The 21700-nt window shown below is 32.5% G+C and overlaps 1 protein-coding gene across 1 annotated transcript in view; it reads right to left on the bottom strand.

Moving 5' to 3' along the window:
• The window catches only part of cac (calcium voltage-gated channel subunit cacophony), a 365313-nt gene that overhangs the window by 21271 nt on the left and 322342 nt on the right, over positions 1 to 21700 (bottom strand). Inside the window, exons 34-40 of the mRNA XM_071591274.1 lie at positions 21498 to 21700; positions 20099 to 20203; positions 18546 to 18652; positions 15563 to 15595; positions 12939 to 13111; positions 8639 to 8651; positions 1840 to 2168 (exon numbers count right to left, since the gene is read on the bottom strand). Of these exons, the coding sequence (XP_071447375.1) occupies positions 1840 to 2168; positions 8639 to 8651; positions 12939 to 13111; positions 15563 to 15595; positions 18546 to 18652; positions 20099 to 20203; positions 21498 to 21700 (963 nt within the window). The remainder of the gene's footprint in view (positions 1 to 1839; positions 2169 to 8638; positions 8652 to 12938; positions 13112 to 15562; positions 15596 to 18545; positions 18653 to 20098; positions 20204 to 21497) is intronic.

Below are 21700 nucleotides of genomic sequence, written 5' to 3'. Positions count from 1 at the left end.
AAATTTGAAAAAATGGCTCGTTGGTCAAAGATTTTCCAATCGTGAAGAAGTGATGTTGGCAGTTAATGGCAATTTTGAGGAGCAAGACAGTTCTTATTATAAAAAGGGTACTGAAGTAATTGAACATCGCTGAGAAAAGTGTACAGAGCTGATAGGAGATTATGTTGAAAAATAGATACATTTTTTCCAAAATTTTTGTGTTTTCTTTGTTAGGTCGGTTACTTCTGGTACCACCCTCGTACATGGAAGATACCATATAATCAGTTCTATCTATGACCTTTCTCCTTCTTTCATTGAGGGAAGAGAACTGCATTATGTTGGTTGATTGACAGCATAATGCCTCAGAAGTTTAAAAAAAATTATGATATGTCTAGTGATTCAACGTAAAGGTGTTGCATCTATATTTCATAGAATATAATTTCTTATTAAGTCCCGTAGAAGTGATAACATATTTACGAAACAGTGATTTTTTTTGCATGAGATACGAGCAGCCTAAATGGAATGCCTTTGTAATGTATGTGTATCATTATGCACTATGAAAACACATGATTTGCAGTGTATCAGGGAAAATTATGAAATAAACACTATGTTTATGACTCATGGTTTAAATCATGATTTCCAATAATCATATCATTTTGAATTTCACTGTAAATGGATACAAATAAGCAAACAGAGTCCTTGATTTTGGTCGGGGACTGTTTCCAGATTTGAATTACATTATAATTCAAATTTAGTGGGGTCGAAAAAGGAGGTCGTGCTGTAATATTTTCAAGGTGGGAACAAACACAAAGGATAACATTTAATAGAAAATATTGGCCATTCTGTAACATGAGTTATTGTTTAACATATTACCCCATTTGACCCCAACAATCTCTGGCTTGAGATAGGGATGCTAAAATTCAAATCAAACATTAAAAAAATACTAATTTGAAGAATGTGAATGAGTTTTTGCATAAAACTTGCCAACTGCAGGTGGACATTTTTGGAAAAACTGGAATATGTGAAATTCTAACTTAATTTTAATTGACTCTCATTTTACGGGATGAAACAGCAGGACATAAATTGGCTTTGATACACTACTTATATAACAGAGGGAAACAAAATTCACCACCATTTTTGACTGAACTGAAATATTACCTCATCAGCATTTACTCAATACCCATCAAGGATAGCGGGCAATAGCCATGAAAAAGGAGGAGTCTGTGAAGGGGACACATGTTTTAATATATTGGTATATCACTCTTTTCATATAGTCATCAATCAGCATGTAATGAGATAGAATAACCCTAATTTCTACCTGTTTGACGACAGGTTATCTCTTTAATTTTGTCACTATTTTCTGACCTATCAAATAGTGTTGGGTTTGGACCATTACCTCGATGTTTCAAGTAAAACAGCATGGCAATTGATGCATTTTCAATGGGGTTTAATCTAACAAATAGGGAAAAAACAGATGACCAATGATTATAATTTTTCACTACTTTCCATGAGTGATGGAAAAGTGTTGATAATGGTCATTAATAATGCTCTAACTTCACCATATCCTACCTGAAACTTCATACATAGAAGACATTTTGAGCCCATAGGGGGTCTTAATCCAGACTTTGCAATAATAATATGACACTTTTGGTTCTATTTTTGTCATGAAATGGGTGGCTTTTCTCTGAATTTTGCTGAGTTTCTGAATCAGTGTCTTCCGATTCATGGTGGTTTTAACACAGGAAAGAGTTAATAGTATATTTTCCTTTCTTTCCTGAAGAAAATCATTTTTTATCAAGACCACTCAAATAAATGGCAAATAGATTGCAGGCTGCACTGATAGATTGGAGTTTTACTCACCTGAGAGTTGGGGAGTGGTACCCGCTTCGTACAGGACTAGATGCCTGTGACCCATATCTACCCCTCTCTCCTCGTCCCTCTCTCATATCCGCGTGGCGATGAGGACCCCGCCCAGGTCCACCCTGCTTTTGCTGGAGGTAAAGCTGATGGTGGTGGTGTCGTGGCCCCTGTTGGTCTGGACCAAGTGATTCCACCGATGGCGCCCGTGAGCCTCCCATTCCTCTCTCCCCTGCTCCACTGCTTAGACCTGCCCCTGAAGGGCCTCCTGGACCTCGGCCTCCCTCTCCAGCACCTCCAGCACCCACAACGACATCCTGCAGTTCCATTGCCTGTTGCAAGGGAGGCACGTGAAAAGATGGGGAAGGCTTATAATGCCATCAATTTAAATGGGGAAGAATAGCAAATGGAGCAATTAAATGGTCAGCTGGTCAGGTTAAGGGTAGAACATGGATCTACAAGGCAAAACTAATTTGAATTAGGATTGTTAAATTTGTGTAGAAACATAAGTAGAGTGAAAAAAATTTGTTTTTATTTTCATAGCTTCTATGAGTAAAAATTTACATAACAGATTGAGTTTTAATTGGACAAATGAACATTTATAAGGAAATCGGCAAAAGAATATATGCTGCAAGAATTTAACGCAAGTAAATATGATAAAAAAATTCAAGGGGTTTTAAAGTATTTACAGATTTAGAATTTTTCAATGAGCATGTAAATGTTGGACAATAACTTTGTAAGAGAGGATTTAGGCAAACCTTAATTTTATGTTTTTACAAGTCACTTTATCCCATTTATTGCCATTATGAACTGACAAAATGTATCTGAATAGCTAGGAGATAAATAATGAAAAATGTAATCTGCTTAGGCTGAAGTATAAATAGGAATATTAAGATAATTTTTTAAATCAACATAGCTACACGTAGCCTAAAAATGTCACCAAATTACACTAATGTTGCTAATAGGGAATAATTTTTTATTTCAACTTCCATCATTGTTGTACTGTATTAGGATGCAGTATATCTTTAAGGAAATCTACTCGTAAAATTGTAGAGAAGTTATCACTGAGAGGTATATTTATAGGTTTTTAAATTACTGAGTCAACCAAGTGGAGGGGTAATTTGTTCATTTAGCACATACAGCTTACTGCTTTCCTGATGCCAACATATCTTAGCATCCATGCAAACCAGTATCTCTATAAATATATACTACATTAACTATATGTGTATGAGTAAAATATTTACATCATGGAATCCTACCCAAGGAGTACTTCCTTAGTCCTACCACTGTGAGTCTATCCATAGTGTTTTATTATGATGGATAAAAACTCAGGTAACAGCACTCTCGCGATCATACATTCTCATGCTCTTCTTACATTCATCAGCAAACATTGGCCCCATTGCATTCCACATGCAAGCAGGCCTGGTGGGGCCATGTGAACACAGTACACATATTATTGCGAAAATAAAATATTATTTCATTATAAACACACAAGAATTCTTCCTAAGAACTAATGAAATTTGGTGTTCTATAAAGAAATGCATTCACTGTGAATTTCATGCAGATGGATTTTGATGTAGGTAATTTCTGTAAAAAGGCAGAACTGGGTGACAATGCCATTGCATGCAATCAAAGAAAGATATATGTAATAAGGAATAAGGAGGATTTGAGATTTTTGCACAGATGGGCAGAAGAAAGGATATTTTCTCAAACATAGTTACTTTCACTGGTCTGGGAAGCTTTCTTGGGGAGAAGAGTACATTTAAATGTAACATATATTGATTGTCACAGGACAAAATTACAAACACATATGACACAAAATGTATACAATAAAGTTACTGCACAAGTAATAATAACCTAACTGTATGCACCAAACCTGTCAACAAATTGTATATTCTAAACGATACATATTTCTAATAGTTTACTTCTAACTAACATCTAATCTAAACTAAACCAAGACTGCCAAACAAGTAACTTTTCTAATATTTCATCAATATTTTGAGACTGTAAATGCCATCACAAAATATTTTGTGACAAAGTAAGATAAACCATGTAAACATTTAAAACACATCTTTCAAGAGTGGATCACATAATCAAGCTGTTACTGTAAACTGGCTAATCAGTCTTGAGTTTGACACCCTGGGTCTAAAACAATTAACAACACTTTGCTTGCAGTTTTAAAGGTTTAAGACCATCTATATCTATTCTTCAATGGCATTATGTAATATTAAACATTCTATTCTGACATTTAAATAATCATGAACAATAGTACATACAAAGAAAAACCCATTTTAAAACTACAATGGGTTATTTGCAGGAGAAACCTTGAAGTTTTTGAGAACTATAACAAATGCTCTGAAGAAAAAAAAATTAATACAAAAATTACATTAATATTTTCCTGAAGCATCTGCACAATTATAAGCAACTGTGCCACAATTGTTCTGATTATAAACCATTTCATTACTAGGTACCACATGTTATCCATGATTAATTCTGATTGGACTCAAACCTTAGGAATTTGCAACTGAACCTCAACATTAACGAATCATTGAGTTTGAGGCTAAGAAAATTTAGCCAGAAAAATGCAATTCAATGTCAAAAGCAAGAAGCTTTAGGCAAATATTTGTGGCTACCTTAAAACCAACGAAAAAAGGCTCTAATATGCTTAAGTCCTTTTTTGAAGAATGATTTTCAGTGGGCAAGATGACAGAATGTTGGCTAAATATTGAAGAACAAATGTTGGAATCATGTTTTTGCGAGTTGTTCCTGAGAAATTTACCAATTTAATTGTCATGACAATTTAGGAAAATATCCAGGAGATTTTGAAATATACTCTGGAAATGGCACGCTAACATTCACGCAAACAATAAAACCTCATAATTTTGAAATTATTTGTCTGAATAACTTCTTTACTTGACAGTAACTTTTTTTCCAACTTTGCATATTTTTCATGAATGATGGCTGCTGTGACTTGTCCAACAACATCAATGGCTTTCTTCAAGAATTTGATTCACAATAAAAACAGCAGAAATGAATGCACACTATCACAAATAAAAGTAAAAATAAATCATTGGCTAGCATTAATTTTATCATATTAAGTAGATTTCTCAACCCTGCTTTAGAAGCAAATTCTTTGGTCATTGATTTAATGTTTTTATTTATGAATTTCATGTATTACTTAAAAATTTTACATCGGCTGGGATCCCACCAAGGATATGAATGCTATGCTGAAATGATATGGATTACTGTTTCACAAGTTTTGCTTTTTAAGAAGGTGATATGGCTTTTACTTCTGAAGCACACCCATAATTCCAACACATATACATTAAGTGTAGAATCTTCAAACTGCATGCAGTATTAGCTATACTTTCGAAAAAATACGTAACAATATTCTCCCCTGGGATCTTCTCATAAGGGGACATGTGTTTTGTTAGAAAAGAAAGGCGGGTATCTAGCATTGGACAAACATCATTGCGGTGTACCTCTCCACCCCTCCATTATGAATTCTCAATTGAGAGGACAACGAGAATTCTAATAAAAAATTGATGAGGCCAGCAAATCAGTTTCTCCATATAGTATTTAATACCAGATGTAAGGAGAGGATTTAATGATTGGCAGCAACAGATATTGAAAGTTTTTCCGGGTATCTCTGCAAGGCAGAATGAATATATAGTCCCAAAATAATCTTATTTTAAATAAGTGACTTTTAAAAATATCTTTCTTCATGAGGTGCGATGCAATCAGAAATCGCCATACCAAAGTGAAGGAGCTGGAGGTGACAGTTGGTTGGCCACGGTCAAAAGGGCCAAATAACACTAAAAATCCACATTTGAACATTTAATGAATTTTACATTCAGATAGAATAATAAATTAGAATTGAATACGAAAATTCAATCCTTAATCTGCTCACTGGATTAATTCCCAACATAATAATGCCATGACTTCATATTTTAATGAGAAAAATAGATTATACCCTTTCTAAAGTTTTTTTTGGGTGGCATCACTATAACACATTTAAACATGCCTGAAAAGGTCACCCTCTGATTCAATTTTGGCTAAGCTCCAATCAGTTAATATATTCTTAATAAAGATGCAAAATATAAATCTGTACTGATTAGGCAAATGAAACATGCTCAAGGGACTTTCAACGTGTATTTAATTTGAAATCCCAGAGTTGATTTTGCCATGAAAAAAATACTTTCCCATATATTACACAGGAAGAAAGTAAAAATTGCTGTTTTCAAATAAATATCTTGTAACCACAATGAAATTTGTGATATCAAGTAGATAAAATACTACATATGGAGAATGCAAAAGATCACACTCTTACACTGTTCTATGGGGAACTCAAGGATTGAATCCTATGCTGTTTAAAGAGGACTGCTCTCAGTATCCAACCATATCATAATTTCCATGTAGCACTATCAAAATATTGAGGTTTTAATGTATTTATGAAGGGCTACAATTTATTCATACATTAATATAAACAGACCTTGAATGATATTACTTCAAACAAAATTTAAATCAATTGTGCAGAAAAAGTTGGCTACAAATTTATTTTAATGATGCTGGTTGCCAGAACAATTGTGGTAAAAAATTTTCAATAATGCTATTCAGGTAAAAACTTTGAGAATAAACCTGGAAATATTAAAACATGGCTGGGCTTAATTACTCATTTTGCCAGAAAAGAACTTTTTGAGTGCTATATTATTAACTTTTCAAAGTCACTCCTGCATACAAATCATGATTCTGAATTCTAACATCCTATGGGAACCTTTCTTAACTGCTACACCACCACTATTTCTGATTTAGGATAACAGAGGACAGGTTATAGAAGAACATCCAAACATACTTTGATTCTAATCAGTATTGTCTTTCACTAGTGATGCATATTGCCATTCATTCTTTTAAACTTCATTGCTTTTACTAACATTTGTGTTTACAAAGTATTGCTAGTAAATGCGAGTTTAAATATACTCCTTTACTATATATTAGTTATGATTATGGAAAATTCTCCACAATGCCAACAAATGGACCAGAAAAAGTTACACAGTGAATGGTAATATGCTATCATTTGATAATAAGCACAATAACAATTTGCAACTGATGAATAAGTGAGGAAGCCTTCATAAAGTATAGCACATTAGATGTGAATCATTAATAACTTTAGTTAAAAATGACTTAATACACTGAAATGGGATGAAAGGGAAATAAATCACAATTAGGAAAGATAAATTTGTGATTATCTATAGACTACTTATTTAGCTTTAAAAAAAATTTTTACTTTTTTGCGGAAAGTTTGTTTCAATGGGAAAACAGAAAAAATAAGAAATGGAAAAAATTTCAATTATGAAAGAATTAATTTTTCTTAAGGGAATTTTTTCTAGTGCCTTACTTTTCTGAGGGCTATCCTCCCTCCTTCCTGATAGTTAGAAAATAGACACACAAGTCATGCCACTGATTTTTAGTGTTTATTCTTCTCAATAAACATCCATGCGATGACATGTATGCTAATTCTATTTAGCATCATACTGTAGTCACAAATATCAAAAACAGTGACCACAGAATGAACATTTACAGGAGAGGAGTGGGAAGATGATGAAGGAAATTTAAACTTTGAAAGCATATACTGCCTCTGAATGTATATAAAATATTATTCTCTGTATTACACATCATGTATAATCTTTTTAGAGAGTTGAAACTAGTTAATTGAGCCTCATCTGTGTAACTGAGAAAATTTCAAGTAAACATGCATTTGCATACATATGGCATAATAAATATATATTTTTATTAACTGTGATTAAAATTAAGTTTCAGTAATTAAATATTTAAAAGAATAGAAGCAAAATAATTTAAATGCGGGTATTAGTCATGGGCAAAAATTTTATCAATTATATTTTCTTAAACATTCAGTAATTATTTTTTTCATTATATTTCATTTTCATATTTAAATATCACTTCTAAACTCTCAACTAAATAATTTAGGTAACTCAACCTTTAAAAATATCCTTGATTCAAATACAAAACTAAGTTTTGTTCATGTTGCAATAGTGGGTAAAAAATGTACAGGGCTAATGTTCTTGAAGTAAAGAAAATAAGATATGCTCAGTTGTGTAATACAGAGTCTCAATGTAAATGCTGAAACTTTGTAAACTATCTCATAATTGAAGAGAGAGTTAATATACAAATGATAAATAAGAAATCCATATTCTGGAACTATAAAAAACCTCCAGATCATTACATAAAATGAAATAGGATGAAGAAAGCATATCTACTCCTCTATTGTGCAGTGTAAATCCATTGTGATTTTTGGATTTACTCACTGTTTCATGCACTTTTCTTAGCACATGAATAATTGTGGCATTTAGAATTGGCTATTAAAAATGGAGTAAAATTAACTGACTTCAGTGAATGATAGTTTTGAATACAATTATTGTGACATTTAATTACACAATGAGGAGAAAAACTGGAAAATTTCAAAAAAGTCAGTACTGAAAGAACATAAATTTAATTTATGATTTCTCTTGTTTTATTCATAGAACAAAGCTTCAGCATTTTTGAATCAGTAATTATATTAAATTATTTACTTTTTTAAATTATTAGGAGGGAACTGGGGCAGTTAGTTCACATTTTCAGGGGACTGCCACTCATTACACCAAATGACAGTCAGCAAGTATCATGCATATATTATTTATGGGATTTTTTTTCATACATAGCGCCCAACATATGTGTTTGGGGACACCACACCAATCTGTTATCTTGGGGAGTAAGGATTTTCAACTGGGAATCCTCCATCAGTCACCTTTTTGTTCCTGCTGTTTGGAAGAGAAGAGAAAGAGAGAAAAAGGTTAGTGCATTTAACACATCAAATCTTTGCAGCTGTGTTTCTTTAACCTTGAAAAGACATGAAATACTGACACTGGTAATAAATACATATTCATTTCATAGAAAACTATTAGAGATTTAAATTTGACTACTTTTGATGAAAGGAAATTGATTGAAAAGTTGTCTAATGTGTACTGCATTCATAAATAATGATTAGGATGATCATACTTCACTGGTGTAGAGAACTCTCCGTAAAAAATTTCAGGGTTACACAATGAATTGAACATTGAACACAAGAACATAGACTGACATAAAGCTTGAGTGAAAATAGGGAGAGAGTTATCAAATCTTTTCGTGAGATATTACCGTTGAATTTAATTCCAAGCTCAGGTTCGGTACAAACATGTTTTGAGTCCCAAAAATTTTGAAAATTAGCTCAAAGAATGTCATTGTGCATCCTTGGAGTAAATCATTTAACTTTTAATTAGAAGGTTCTGTGGTACAATAAATATCATGACGTATCCAGATGAACTTAAAGTGTCACTCTCTTGGTGACATCTTTCTGGGAAACCACTGAATTCTTTGGGTAACAAATTTTCACCTGTCACTCCCTACTAAGTTCATATGCATTTCACACACTGAAGGGCTCAATGAAATATGAGAGACCTTGAATATAATCATTGATAGTTATTTTTTGTCACATACTTACTACCAGTGTATTTCAATGGTCTCTATCAAGGATATAGAAACTTCATCGAGCTGCACTAATATCATTATTACTTTTAATAATAATTTTATCAACTATAACAAGCATCAACAACAACATCACAATACTTATTGAATGAGAGTCTATAAATATGATTAAAATACCTTTACTTAAGTGGAAAAATAACTTAGCATTAATGGGTAATATAAAATTCAAGTCCATAAGTGAGCTTTGAATTGAAATCAATCAATTTTAAAACAAACATTACAATGGACTGCGCAATAAAATTTGGGAAAAATGATATATCCAAGACTGTAAACTTGATTGGCACAAGGTTTGTAAAAGGGGGGAGCTAAAGACAAAGTTACAAGTGAGGGGAAAGATAGGGAACACACACTAGGTCACTTGGGTGTGTTTGGGAAACAGTGACCCACGTATACCTCAATCACTCACAAAAGGCAAAATTAATAAAAAATTACACAAACTTTCAACCACTAGATCACTAGGGTGAGTTAAGAAATAACAGTCACTCTTGTGAATTGCATTCACCAACACACTCTAGGTTTGCAAGGATATCTCCTATGCTTGGGATCCATACTCACACAGGAATTAAAAACAATTGAAAAAAAATAAAAAAAACCCAATTTATAGTTTGCAATCGAAACTTGTTTGTTTGATTAGCAGGTCCCTGGCATATGAGGAATCCTTGTAAACCCTGAATGAGTGAGTGTGATTCACAAAGGTCTGATACACCCAAGTGATTGAGTGATTGCGCGTTTACGTAAGCCCTTTCTGTTTTGTTTTGCATTTATGTGTGATTGACGGGTCAATGTGAGATATCGGAGAAATCCTTGTAAACCCTGTAAGTGTCAGTACATGTGATTTGCAAAGGTCCCTGTTTTTGAACGCACCCAAGTGATTGAGTGAATGAGCGAGAACTTGTGTCCATCCATTTTATTTGTTATTGTGAGATAGACAGGTCCCTGGCATAGGTGGATTCCTTATTAACCCTGATTGAGTGAGTATGATTCACAAAGGTCCAACACACCAAAGTGATTGAGTGATTGTGAACTATAACTTGGGCATTTTCTTTATGATTTTTATTTCAAGTATTTTTCATTCCTGTGAGAGTACAACAGGTCCCTGGCATAGGAGATATCCTTGCAAACCTTGAGTGTGTGTGAATACAATTCACAAAAGAGACTGTTATTCCTTAACACACCCTAATAATCGAGTGGTTGTAAGGTAGTTTTATTATTCATTAATTTTGCTTTTTTGTGAGTGATTGAGGTATACGTTGGTCACTGTTTCCCAAACACACCCAAGTGACCTAGTGTGTGTTCCCTACCTTTGCCCTTACTTGTTACTTGATCTTTACCTCTTCCCCCTAACAAACCTAGTGCCAATCAAGTTTACGGTCTTGGATATATTGTTTTTCATTGCTCGATGACCATAGTACATTCATTTTATATTTACAATGAAATGCGCACTTGGAAAATAACAATAATGCACATACTCTACTGAAAAACATGACATCCTCATTTAAGACTCAATCCAAACCCAAAGAGCACTTTAATAAACTATTAAAGAGCACTAGTAAACATTTCCCATGGGCATACTTCTGAGAAAAAACTGCCCTTTCAACTCAAGGCCAAGCCTGTGCCGCGAAATGATATTACTTGCTAAGATAACAAATGATCACGCACCTCAGATACATACTGGAAAATTATAGGTAAGAAATTTCATATCTTAGCATTAAAGAAAAATGAAGTTATTGCACTTATTCACCCTCTTGCATCACCAGTTGTTTAATTCAATGCTAACCTCAACCCAAGTACGCCATTAGCACACAATTTAAAATCCATCACTACAAAGATTAATTGTCAAGGTAAGCAGTTATATACTTATCAGTACTTAACTTCTAAAGTTAATTTCTCTTAGCAGTGTTCATCTTGACCATTATGAGATCTGATTGCACAATTTCTATTATTCTTGTTTGTTTTAATTATCCTAAAGTTTTTGGCAAAACATTACTTTTATAACTGGAAAAATACGAAATTGCCATAACAAGCTAGAGATACCCCTCCTTTGCCTGAGCTGGTAGACAAAATAAATGCTACTGATAGCAGCTGACTCAAAATCAAGAATCTTATTGAAATTTAATATTTTAATAGTATTTAAAGATGTATTTCATTGCACCTTTATGCCATAACTTTCCATTTAAAAACAAACACAAAATTTAAGTTCTTCCTTCATACTTCATACAACGCCACACTTAGCATTACAAAGTATTGTACTCGCAATAGACTTTTTGTGGAAATGCTTGATTTGTATGGTGAAATGGTATAAAAATGCTCATAATAGAGTTATTTGCTTCTTTGCTTCTGAAATGCTTGAGATGATACGTGACACATTCAACATCTTTTAGAGCACAAGCCTATATTTTTGTATGCACATTTATTTCCACTACTTTCACTCATCATTAAAAACTCATTAGAATACATTTGTTATTTAACTAGTGATGAAAAAAGAATTTTTATTAATGAGGTATATATTGACAACTACAATTTTGTTTGTATTGGTATACTTTTTCATATGAATAGTTTTTAACATAGTACTACTAATTGCCACTACATTCAAACTATTTTCTGATGGATTATATGCAATGTTAGCGATGGAATAATTAGTCCTCACCTAATCAACACCGAGGGTTAAATAGACCCCAATTTCTAGTTTTCCTAAATGAGCATCTCAGATAGCCACAAGAGCACCTTCTAGAGTGGCAATGAAAGAGCAACAATTATCCTAGTTATAAACACTACCTTCTCCTGAAAATTATGCAGCTACAACTGTAACTTATAATTGGGTATGACTTCATATTGCACATAATATATCTAATATATCAACTTATATCTAAGGGTAAACACCACGCCATTAAATATTCCAAATGGAATAAATACGAGGGAAAACAGAGTTTTCATTAGAGACTGAACATACACTTCTCTTGAGACATAAATATTAATTAATAGCATCAAGCTATTCAAATTATTCATTTTCTAACAAATTGAAAGAAAATTGACAATTATATGCAAATAACAAACGGAGGTTACACAATCTCTACATGATTGCCTTCTACTACAGCAAAATGACGATATTATAACCATTATAATTATAACATAATTTGGAAGGTGTTCTCATGAAAAATTAATAACAAATTAATCACAGATTACCATTAGCCTCAAATATAATAATTAATTATATTTCAATTTAAGGAAGTTAAAACACACACAAAGCAATGAGCAAACAAAAGAATCCCACAGAAGCACTAAAGAACAACAACAAATCTGTTTTATATTGGGTACGAACTCTGTATTTAACTCATGTTGGCTTTTATCGACTTGTGCAATACTCCCAAAAAGTAATGCAGTAAATTTGACCAACCTTAAAATGAATTCATGATACGCAAATTTAGTATTATGTGTCGGCCAGTCCCACCTGAGAAATCTGTTTTCACATACATGATTACAAAGTAGGGATAACGATTGTGAAGAATCATAGATGAGGATCTTACCTGAAGCTGCTCAAACGCCGTCTACTGCTGGTCCTCCGCAGCAAACTAAGTTGGTCTTCTTCCCCCCCCATCCCACCATTAGCTCCTCCATTCTGCTCACCTCCAGTGGAACCTGTACGTTGGCTATTCCCTGTCCATGCCATGTCCATCAAGCAGTTAAAAAATGAAGCTCTCTGCATCGTTGAATGGATGAACAGGCAGACAGAAACGATGCGAAGGTGAGAAGAACAAAACCAAATACTCCCACTCCTAACACACACTCATCACATCACTCTTCCATGATTCTACAGGTAATAAAAGGGTATTATATCTCCTAATCAAACATTAAGGGTACAGGAGCTGGGTTGTGGGGAAGAGGAAGTTTGCAGTGAAATGCTTTGCCACGATTTCTTCTCTTTTCCTAAGGCGTGTCTACAGCAACTTTTATTTTGAGTCAGCACATCCTGTCCTACTGCCCTCTGTATTTTTTATTAGCACACTCATGCATGGTGCTAAGGATTAATGTGGAAGTATCATCAGTACGTGCTGGGCTACTACAGGTCCAGGAGTGCTGCTCTATTACCTTTTGAGTATTTTAAGGCTCTTAAACAATAAATGCCTAATTACTTTGGTTTAGATATTGTAATTTGAAGGATTTCTATACAGTGAAACTATGGCTACCCAAATGTTTTCAATAATTTACATTTGCCAAATAAAACATGTCATGAAATGTATGCATTAGGTCTTGAGAACTGGTACATTTGCTATTATTTTAAGCAGTGTAATACAGCTTAGGTTCAACTTGATCAATTCAAGTTACTACTATTAAAGTCAATAAGAACTGAATACACACTGGTTTACATAGAAATTTTAAATAAAGGTGCATGCACTTTTGAGTAAAGTTCAATTAATAAAATGTATCTAATGCTATGCCAATCAAGAGACATAAACTAGTAAGAGCAAATACTGGCTTGAATTATTTAATGTGCAAATATTAAAACTCAGGCAAATCATCATGCAGTTAATAATTTCATGCAAAGCAATTCATAACAATAATGAAAAGGTATTTATGAAAATTACATGAATAGGGAACACGAAAAGTGAATAGAATGTAATCAAATCAGCCACACCAACAAGCGTTTACTCTATACACCCACTCACACACACTGGCTATTTGTACAAAATAAAATAAGTCCAAAACAAAAGTAATAATTCTGTGTTATGGTACTTGTCTGAATTTCCATAAGAATTTGGGTTGATCTTTCTACACATTTAATTTAACTCATAAAAGGTAATTTTCGTGCATGTGTGAAATAATTTTGACTGTCAGAGTATTAGTGCAACACATTTAATAACATAGTAAACAAGGAGTTTGCTAATACGTTCAAGAATTCTTCCTAAAACGATAACACTAATTCAAACTTTTGATGGATGTCAGACATCACCTGGAAAAATTCGGTTATTAATCTCATGAGTGTGAAAAAAGAGCTAAAAATTAATAAATCCACCATTTCAAAAAAATCAATGCCTAAGAAGCAACAATCTCTTGAAATTATTTTCAAGATGGTGAAAAAATTTTCAAAGAATATAATTAAGCAAGAATCATTTCATAATAAATGAATAAGAGCAACCTAAAAATACCTTTTCAATTGAACAAGGATGGAATTGAAACAAAGGTCACAGAGAGAACTTCTGCTAGCCTAGTACTTCAAGGAAAACAAATATGAAAGGAAAGATTGCCATGGAAGGCTCTTTTCCCCAATTACAATGCAATTTGCTATATATGTGCATACAAGGTCCTAAGCTTGAAGAGAAAAATTCTTCCAGTGACCTCTCAGAAATGTTATTCATGCTGGGAATTTTATGATGTGACAAAGTAATTTTGCAACCAAACAGAAAGGTAAAAGAGGACCATATCATACACACTCATGGGATTAAAAAATTAAAATCATTAAGAAACTAAATTAGTTTAGGAATTTTACAGTTAATCCTCTTGACTAATAGCATGAAGACGCATTATTACCACTTTTATTCTACATATACTCATCACTGAAAATATTTATTTATATTTTGGTTATTAGTACATTTACTTCTATGTGTTTACTTAGAATAAAGTTTTGGTATCATAGTGCTTGATGTGGCATATGTGCACTTTAAAATGAAGTTCTTCTGAAAAATAATCTATGGGCAAAATTATTTTTTTTAAAGGTGCAAATACAAACTGATCCTAAAAATATTTAATATAGGAAATTATTTCACTGAGGAAGATTTAGACATGGTTTACTATGACATAATATATAAATCTTGGAATACACTGATGTAAAAAGAGTGACTGTATTAAAATACTCCTGATATACGCCGATTATAAGAAGTGTCAAGTGGTTTGTGAAGTTTATAAAACACTGGTGTCTTTCATGACCCATTCCAAAAAGAGATGTAAAAAAATTGTCACCCAAAAAAAGTGTGTAAGGGAGAGATGAGAAATGCTCAAATAGGATGCATGAAAAACCTGAAAACAGTTGTGTACTGATTATGAGGTAAGAAAGAGGAGAGAATGAGAGCAATACTGAGACAAGGCAAGTAAAGTAACTGCAGGTGTGGAATACAGAACTGTTCAAATTAAAAAACAAAGAATAGAATACTACCGCTTCATTTGAAGGACTATGACCACCATTTTCCTGAAAGCAAACACACAACACACCATTAAAATTGTCTCTTCTAGCTAATAGTCCACAATGTGTCCATTGCAATACAGATATTCATTCTGTCTAAGTGCTGATACAATGTGAGTTTTCATTAAATCATGGCTATTAGGAGGATGCTCTTATCTTTAAAAAATAGTCTCGCCCCTTTTCTACAAAAATGTGTATCAGGTAAAATCTCTCAGGCCGGTAGGTTATACAAAAGACATGGGAGTTAACTGTTTTTTATATCCATTTTACTTTGAAAGTAATGAACTGATAAAATAGAAACTATTTAATGCTAAAGTTTGCAACAATAATTTTCACAAAAATGATTATAACTAATAAAAATACAAAAATTAAATTTGGCATTTAATCCCCTTGGGAGTTCATGTGGACAAAATCAAAAATGTATATCATTGCAAGCAACATGAAGCACAGGATTTTAGAATTCAAGTTTTATGAAAGTGTGGTGTGAATAAGGAACTAATTTAGATTTCATCCATATGCTGGGCTATTAAACTATCTGGTAGACAGTGATTTTATTTTAGGGCCACAAGTGTAATTTGACCACTGAACACCAAATAATATACATTCATCTATACATATCTCCTACAACACAACAACAGCTAAGGAGGTAAGGTTGGTTTGCTAATGTGGGAAATATGTTTAAACCTTCAACAATTGATAATATATTAAAATACAAAGAGAGGGCTCTGAAAAATACTTTCATCCAGCTAGAGGCCACAACATTCCAAATTTAATGCAATTCAGTGAACTAAACACCAAAAATCCAATAGCTGTTAGTAATTAACAAATTATTTATGCCTTGCATTTCAAGTGACTTTGCAAGAGGTAACTCGAAGTAACAAGTAATTCTGTCAGCATATGAAAAACACTGACCTACTTCATGGATGTGGATATTAGAAAGATAAAGTACGTAGACAGGCACAAAAAACAACTCAATGTAAAATTCACACTTTCCTCTCAGAAAAAATTATAAACTCTATCCCATGATTTCAATGTATCATGGAAGTAATGCCAAAGTGAAAACCGAATATTAAAAATAATGTACTTGGAATAAACTTTTCAACAAACATTATATAGTCTTAAAAATCAGGCATATCTCTCAAGATTATAAGTGGCATGTTATATTACAGCAGCGGATGCTGCTGTGATGAAAGCGCAGTGAATCAATATGAATGAATATATATTTTTTAAGACAATTCACATATGAATTGTCTGATAAGATTTTTAAGAAAATTTAACATTGGCAGTGAACATACTTATTAGGACATATCTGATTTTCTCCTAATCATTTTTGATTCTTTATAAGGTGGAAGGAAGATTAAACTCATGTTATTCTTGCCAAACAAGTTTTTATACTGATTTCATGAAATTAGGTTGAGCCTCTCTCTTTGCTGCTATAAACTAAAGTCTTATATTTCCCATATTCAATTCATCTATGTGTCACATAAGATATATAATCCACTGAGAGAGTGCATTTGGTGTACAATGACATAAGCACATTTAGCAGTAATTTTTCAGCCAATAATTGCAAACATATATATTAACAAAGAAAAGCTCAAAACAAAATTGCATGTGTTAGCACTCAAAAGCCATTTGAATGACACTTGAGATCAAATTTTGTGAAATGATAAACCCATAAAAATTTATTGGCTGAAAGAACTGGAAAACATACCAAATAATTCAACAGATATTTTCAAAATTTTGGTTTTAAAGATGCAAACAAACACTATTTTATAACTTTGTGATAGTGGGTAGCTTCTATTGGGTGTAGCCTACATTGTAATTTTCTAATAAAACTCACTAATCTAACACCAATAGGCGTATAATAAAAAAAAAACTTGACCTCTGATTCAGACCCTTAAAAAGTAAAAATTACAAGGAAAAGTGAAAGCATAGATAAATGGATACTTAAAAATATCTTCTTATAATAGAAAAATGCCCAGGAAAAATTCTTATGCAATTAATTAATTTGTTCGGCATTTAGTTAAGAAATATTAAAACTTTTATTATGTTTTTAAGCCAGAGGTTAACAATATAACGTCCCAGCATTGCTACATGTATTGATAGGCCTCATGAGAATGGTGTATTATATATTATATGATTAGGCACCAGGTTAAAACTATGAGAATATCTTTGGAGTCCTAAATGTTATAATTTACCAGAAAAACAGGTACACCTTTTCATATTGGATATAAGATTCATGTATTGATTTCCTAGTGGACTGTTCAATCCTACTTCAGGCAATTAGGAGAAAATAAGGTAAAACAATTTTTTCATAAAATTGCTGACAAGGGGATAATTGGTATAAGTCCACTGCAAAAGATTTATCAGTCACTTACACCTATTGTCTCCTTTTTGTATAGACTTGTTTCTAAAACATTGTTGTTATAAAGAGTCAAATGAACATTATTAAGTGGAAATCATTTGATCGGTGTTTAAATATTTTACAATTATATACAACCATCAATATAGATATTGCGGATTATCAGAGAGAGTGATGGCTCATGTGAAAAATTGATGCTAGGCTAAGTCTCATGGGCTAGTTTATCAAGGAATATAATAATAAGAAATAGAGTTCAATAAGCAATAGTTTTACTCATATATGCACATGGAATAGCTTCTATCAAATTGATATTGAGCTAAAAATAAGATTTATACAGAGAGTTATGTTAAATTTATATGCCTATATTTTAGATTTAGGAGTGTTTAATATTTTATCATATGCTAAATTTTCAATCAAAATTATGTTTTCAGCTTAATGGTTTACGCATATATTTTTTTAAAAATCAATAGATATGTCAAAAACCAATCAAGCATTAGATACTACCTAATGCCAAGAATAAACCCATTCTATTATGTCATACATTCCTCTACTTATCATGTTATTATTGAAAATAAATAAAGGAAAATAACTCACAGGTACTCCAGCTGACTCAATTTGGCCAAACCGTGTTGTTCTCCAATTTTCCAAGATCAGAAGCCCAGCATAAATTTTACCCACCGTTAACTTCCCCTTTGCTAATTCTGAAATAGATAAAATAAGAACTATAATAACACAACTGAGGGCATCACATGAAAACACAATTATTTAAGTCATTATGAACCATAGATGTAGCGTTTTCATCCTTCTGCTACAGTTTTACTGCACTGATACAATTATGATGATGTGTCATTGAATGATTTCACACTCAATCTAATTGTCTTACAATAAGATACTACACTTGGTCTACCAACCACATTTGATCACAGTTTACGTATTTGATTCACTCTTTTTTGGTACTAATGTTTTTATTTATTGTCAGCATAATTACATACTGGCCACCTCTCACTTCTTCCTTGTGTATATAGTAGTACCAAAATAATAGGTGTCATTTTAATGACTTATAAGATGCACTCCCAGTTTATCAGGAAAATAGCACTTTTAGGACATTTTATCATCTTTACTATGAAATATTCTTTTGGAAGTAATTAGGACGATGGAGATCTAAGCTACTATGTTTAAGCGAGTAGGTGAAAATATTCATTCTGGATATTTGGTGATGATCAAGATGCATGGAAAGGGGATATATGGGACTACATTAAACGTGAAAAGAATCAATATTCACAGAGCAAAAAAATCAACTTATTACATGAAAGGTCATTTCTTTACCCCTGATTAAATGAAATAAGTGCCTTACCATTGTAAACAAGAAAGTATCTACAAATTATATGCCTTAAAATATTACATGCATAATGCCTGTGAAAGTAAATGGAATTCCAGCAAAAACTATAATTCATGCTGTTAACATATATCGGATTGCAGGAGCAAGTATGAGTGATGTCACTGGCGTTAGGAACAGTATGCATATTATACATATTAATACAATTTATGAATCAAATTGGCTTATTTTTTATGCAGGCCAGATTATTTATTACCAAGAGCAAAAAGTATGGAACCAACAATTGGAAGGTCCAAATGAAGCCTTGGAATTAATAGCGCAAAGTTTTCATTCTAGTACATTTGTATTGAAGAGTACAATTTCTTGGAAACATTCATCTTTTATGTCAAAAATTTTGCAATTGTTTATTTTTGCGGGGTAAAACAAAATATTTACTTGAATATATGATAGCAAAAATTACATGGTTCATAATTAATTAGTTATCTATTGAAAAAGAACAACAGTATTATTTGACTCAAAGCTTCAAGTACAATATGTTTCACTATTATATGACATCATCAGGTAAGGTGGAATTCATTGCACCATTCAATTGATGTGTTATATTACTTTCATCCTTTAAAAATTCAAAACTTTCACAAAGTGGACTTGAAGTAGAGTTGATAAATGAATTTGTTTTCCTTTTAGTCAATAGATGCCAATGCTTCCAAGTATTTCTATATTTATTGCCATTGGGTAAAAGATTTTATGAAAAGAGTCACTCAATTGAGTGAAATTTAACTACACACAATGATATTTATAGAAGAGAATTTACCTTCCCCTCGTGGTATTAAGATGTCTAACATTTTCTTTGCTTGAAGGGGCCAGATTTTTTTCACAGTGTCTCTAAGTTCTTCATCAGCTTGATCCATTTCTTCGGCTACAAATAAAAATTAAATGATACCATTAGATGACAGAGAAAATACTTGGACTTACTCATTAAAATGACATAACTAAATAATCCATCATAAGAATGTTCAAGTGATGAAATTATGATCTTCATACTTGAATATGTTTTACTGGTGCTACTTCAAATATAGACCAACTATTGGATGAAATGAGAAATAGCATACCAATTTATGGAAAAGAAACAGGGAAGATAAAGGAGCAAGATTGAGTTGGATCTAAGTGGTAGACTTGAAATGTGCCTAATGCTTGCAGGGAAAGATGAGAAGGTGAGGAAGAGAAATGAATAAACAAGGAATATAAGATGAGTAAGAAAACTACTGGAAAGAACTAAAATTTAACCTGAAGTGATGTGGTGACACATGTAAAACAGCCAGATGGCTAATGTGACTGAGAATAAAACACCTAAGAAATGACACAAGTTGACATACAATAAACTACCAACAGGGATATCTTGAATGAGATATGGAGGCAACTGAAAATATTGGGGAGGGGAGGGTGTACATCAACTGGTTGCCAAAGTATGTAATAACCTGCCACATTGTGAACAAATTATCTATGTAAGTAAAATTCCAATGGTGGAAAGAATGTGAAAAATGTGGCAAAAAAATTATACAGGCAAAAGCTTAGTTCTGGAAGGAAAATTTACTGTCAAACAATGAAATGCATAAGTTGATATGGAGTACAATAATCTAAATATGTGAAGCATATGCCATTACAGAAAGAAGGAAGTCATGAATGAAAAAATGTGGTGTTACATGGGTATGAAATGCCTATGGCCAAGTGATTGATTAGATTACTAATCATGAAGTTCAACTAAGACTAGGAGCCAAAGAAGCACACTGTTAAGTAGAGGGAGGGGAAGAATTCAATCTAGAGCTTGAGATACATTTCAGATTAATATAATTAAATTAGAGGGATGGATAAGAATTTCAAATTTGGTGACACAACATATAAATGAATAGATTTTCTTATTTATTTCTCTATGTTGAAAATTAGTGGTAACATATTGAATCCATGACTCCCCAGAACTTTGACAAAGTAAACATATTATGATTAAGTTTCTGTGACATTAACTTCATATTAATGCTTACATGCCCCCAATAAATGAAAAATAACCCCTAAGTAACTTAATTGCTCAATTCCAAATCATTGCCAGTTGCAAAGAATTATGTTGATAAATGAAAATTATTACAATATTTTCATCATAAAAAATAATATATATATCACTAAATTTACAGGAAAAATAGTTAATTCATATTACTTACCACTGCGGACTTTTATACTAAGGTTTTCACGAATGAGGGCAAACAGAGTGGTAGTGAAGTTGACCTTCCCATCTCCATCCACAGGCATATTCATTCGTATTAATTTCTTATATGCTAACCGATTAGGACACTTGTTACCGAAACCTAAGGGTGGATCCATGTTTTTCAGCATATCGTACATTTCTGTATAATGAATTTTTCCC

This window comes from Hetaerina americana, unplaced genomic scaffold, assembly GCF_022747635.1.
Source record: "Hetaerina americana unplaced genomic scaffold, ioHetAmer1.1.p SCAF_1, whole genome shotgun sequence".
In the NCBI taxonomy this organism is placed as follows: Eukaryota; Metazoa; Arthropoda; class Insecta; order Odonata; family Calopterygidae; genus Hetaerina; species Hetaerina americana.
The sequence above is the reverse complement of the archived record's forward strand: the minus strand, read 5'-3'. Positions and strand labels throughout refer to the sequence as shown.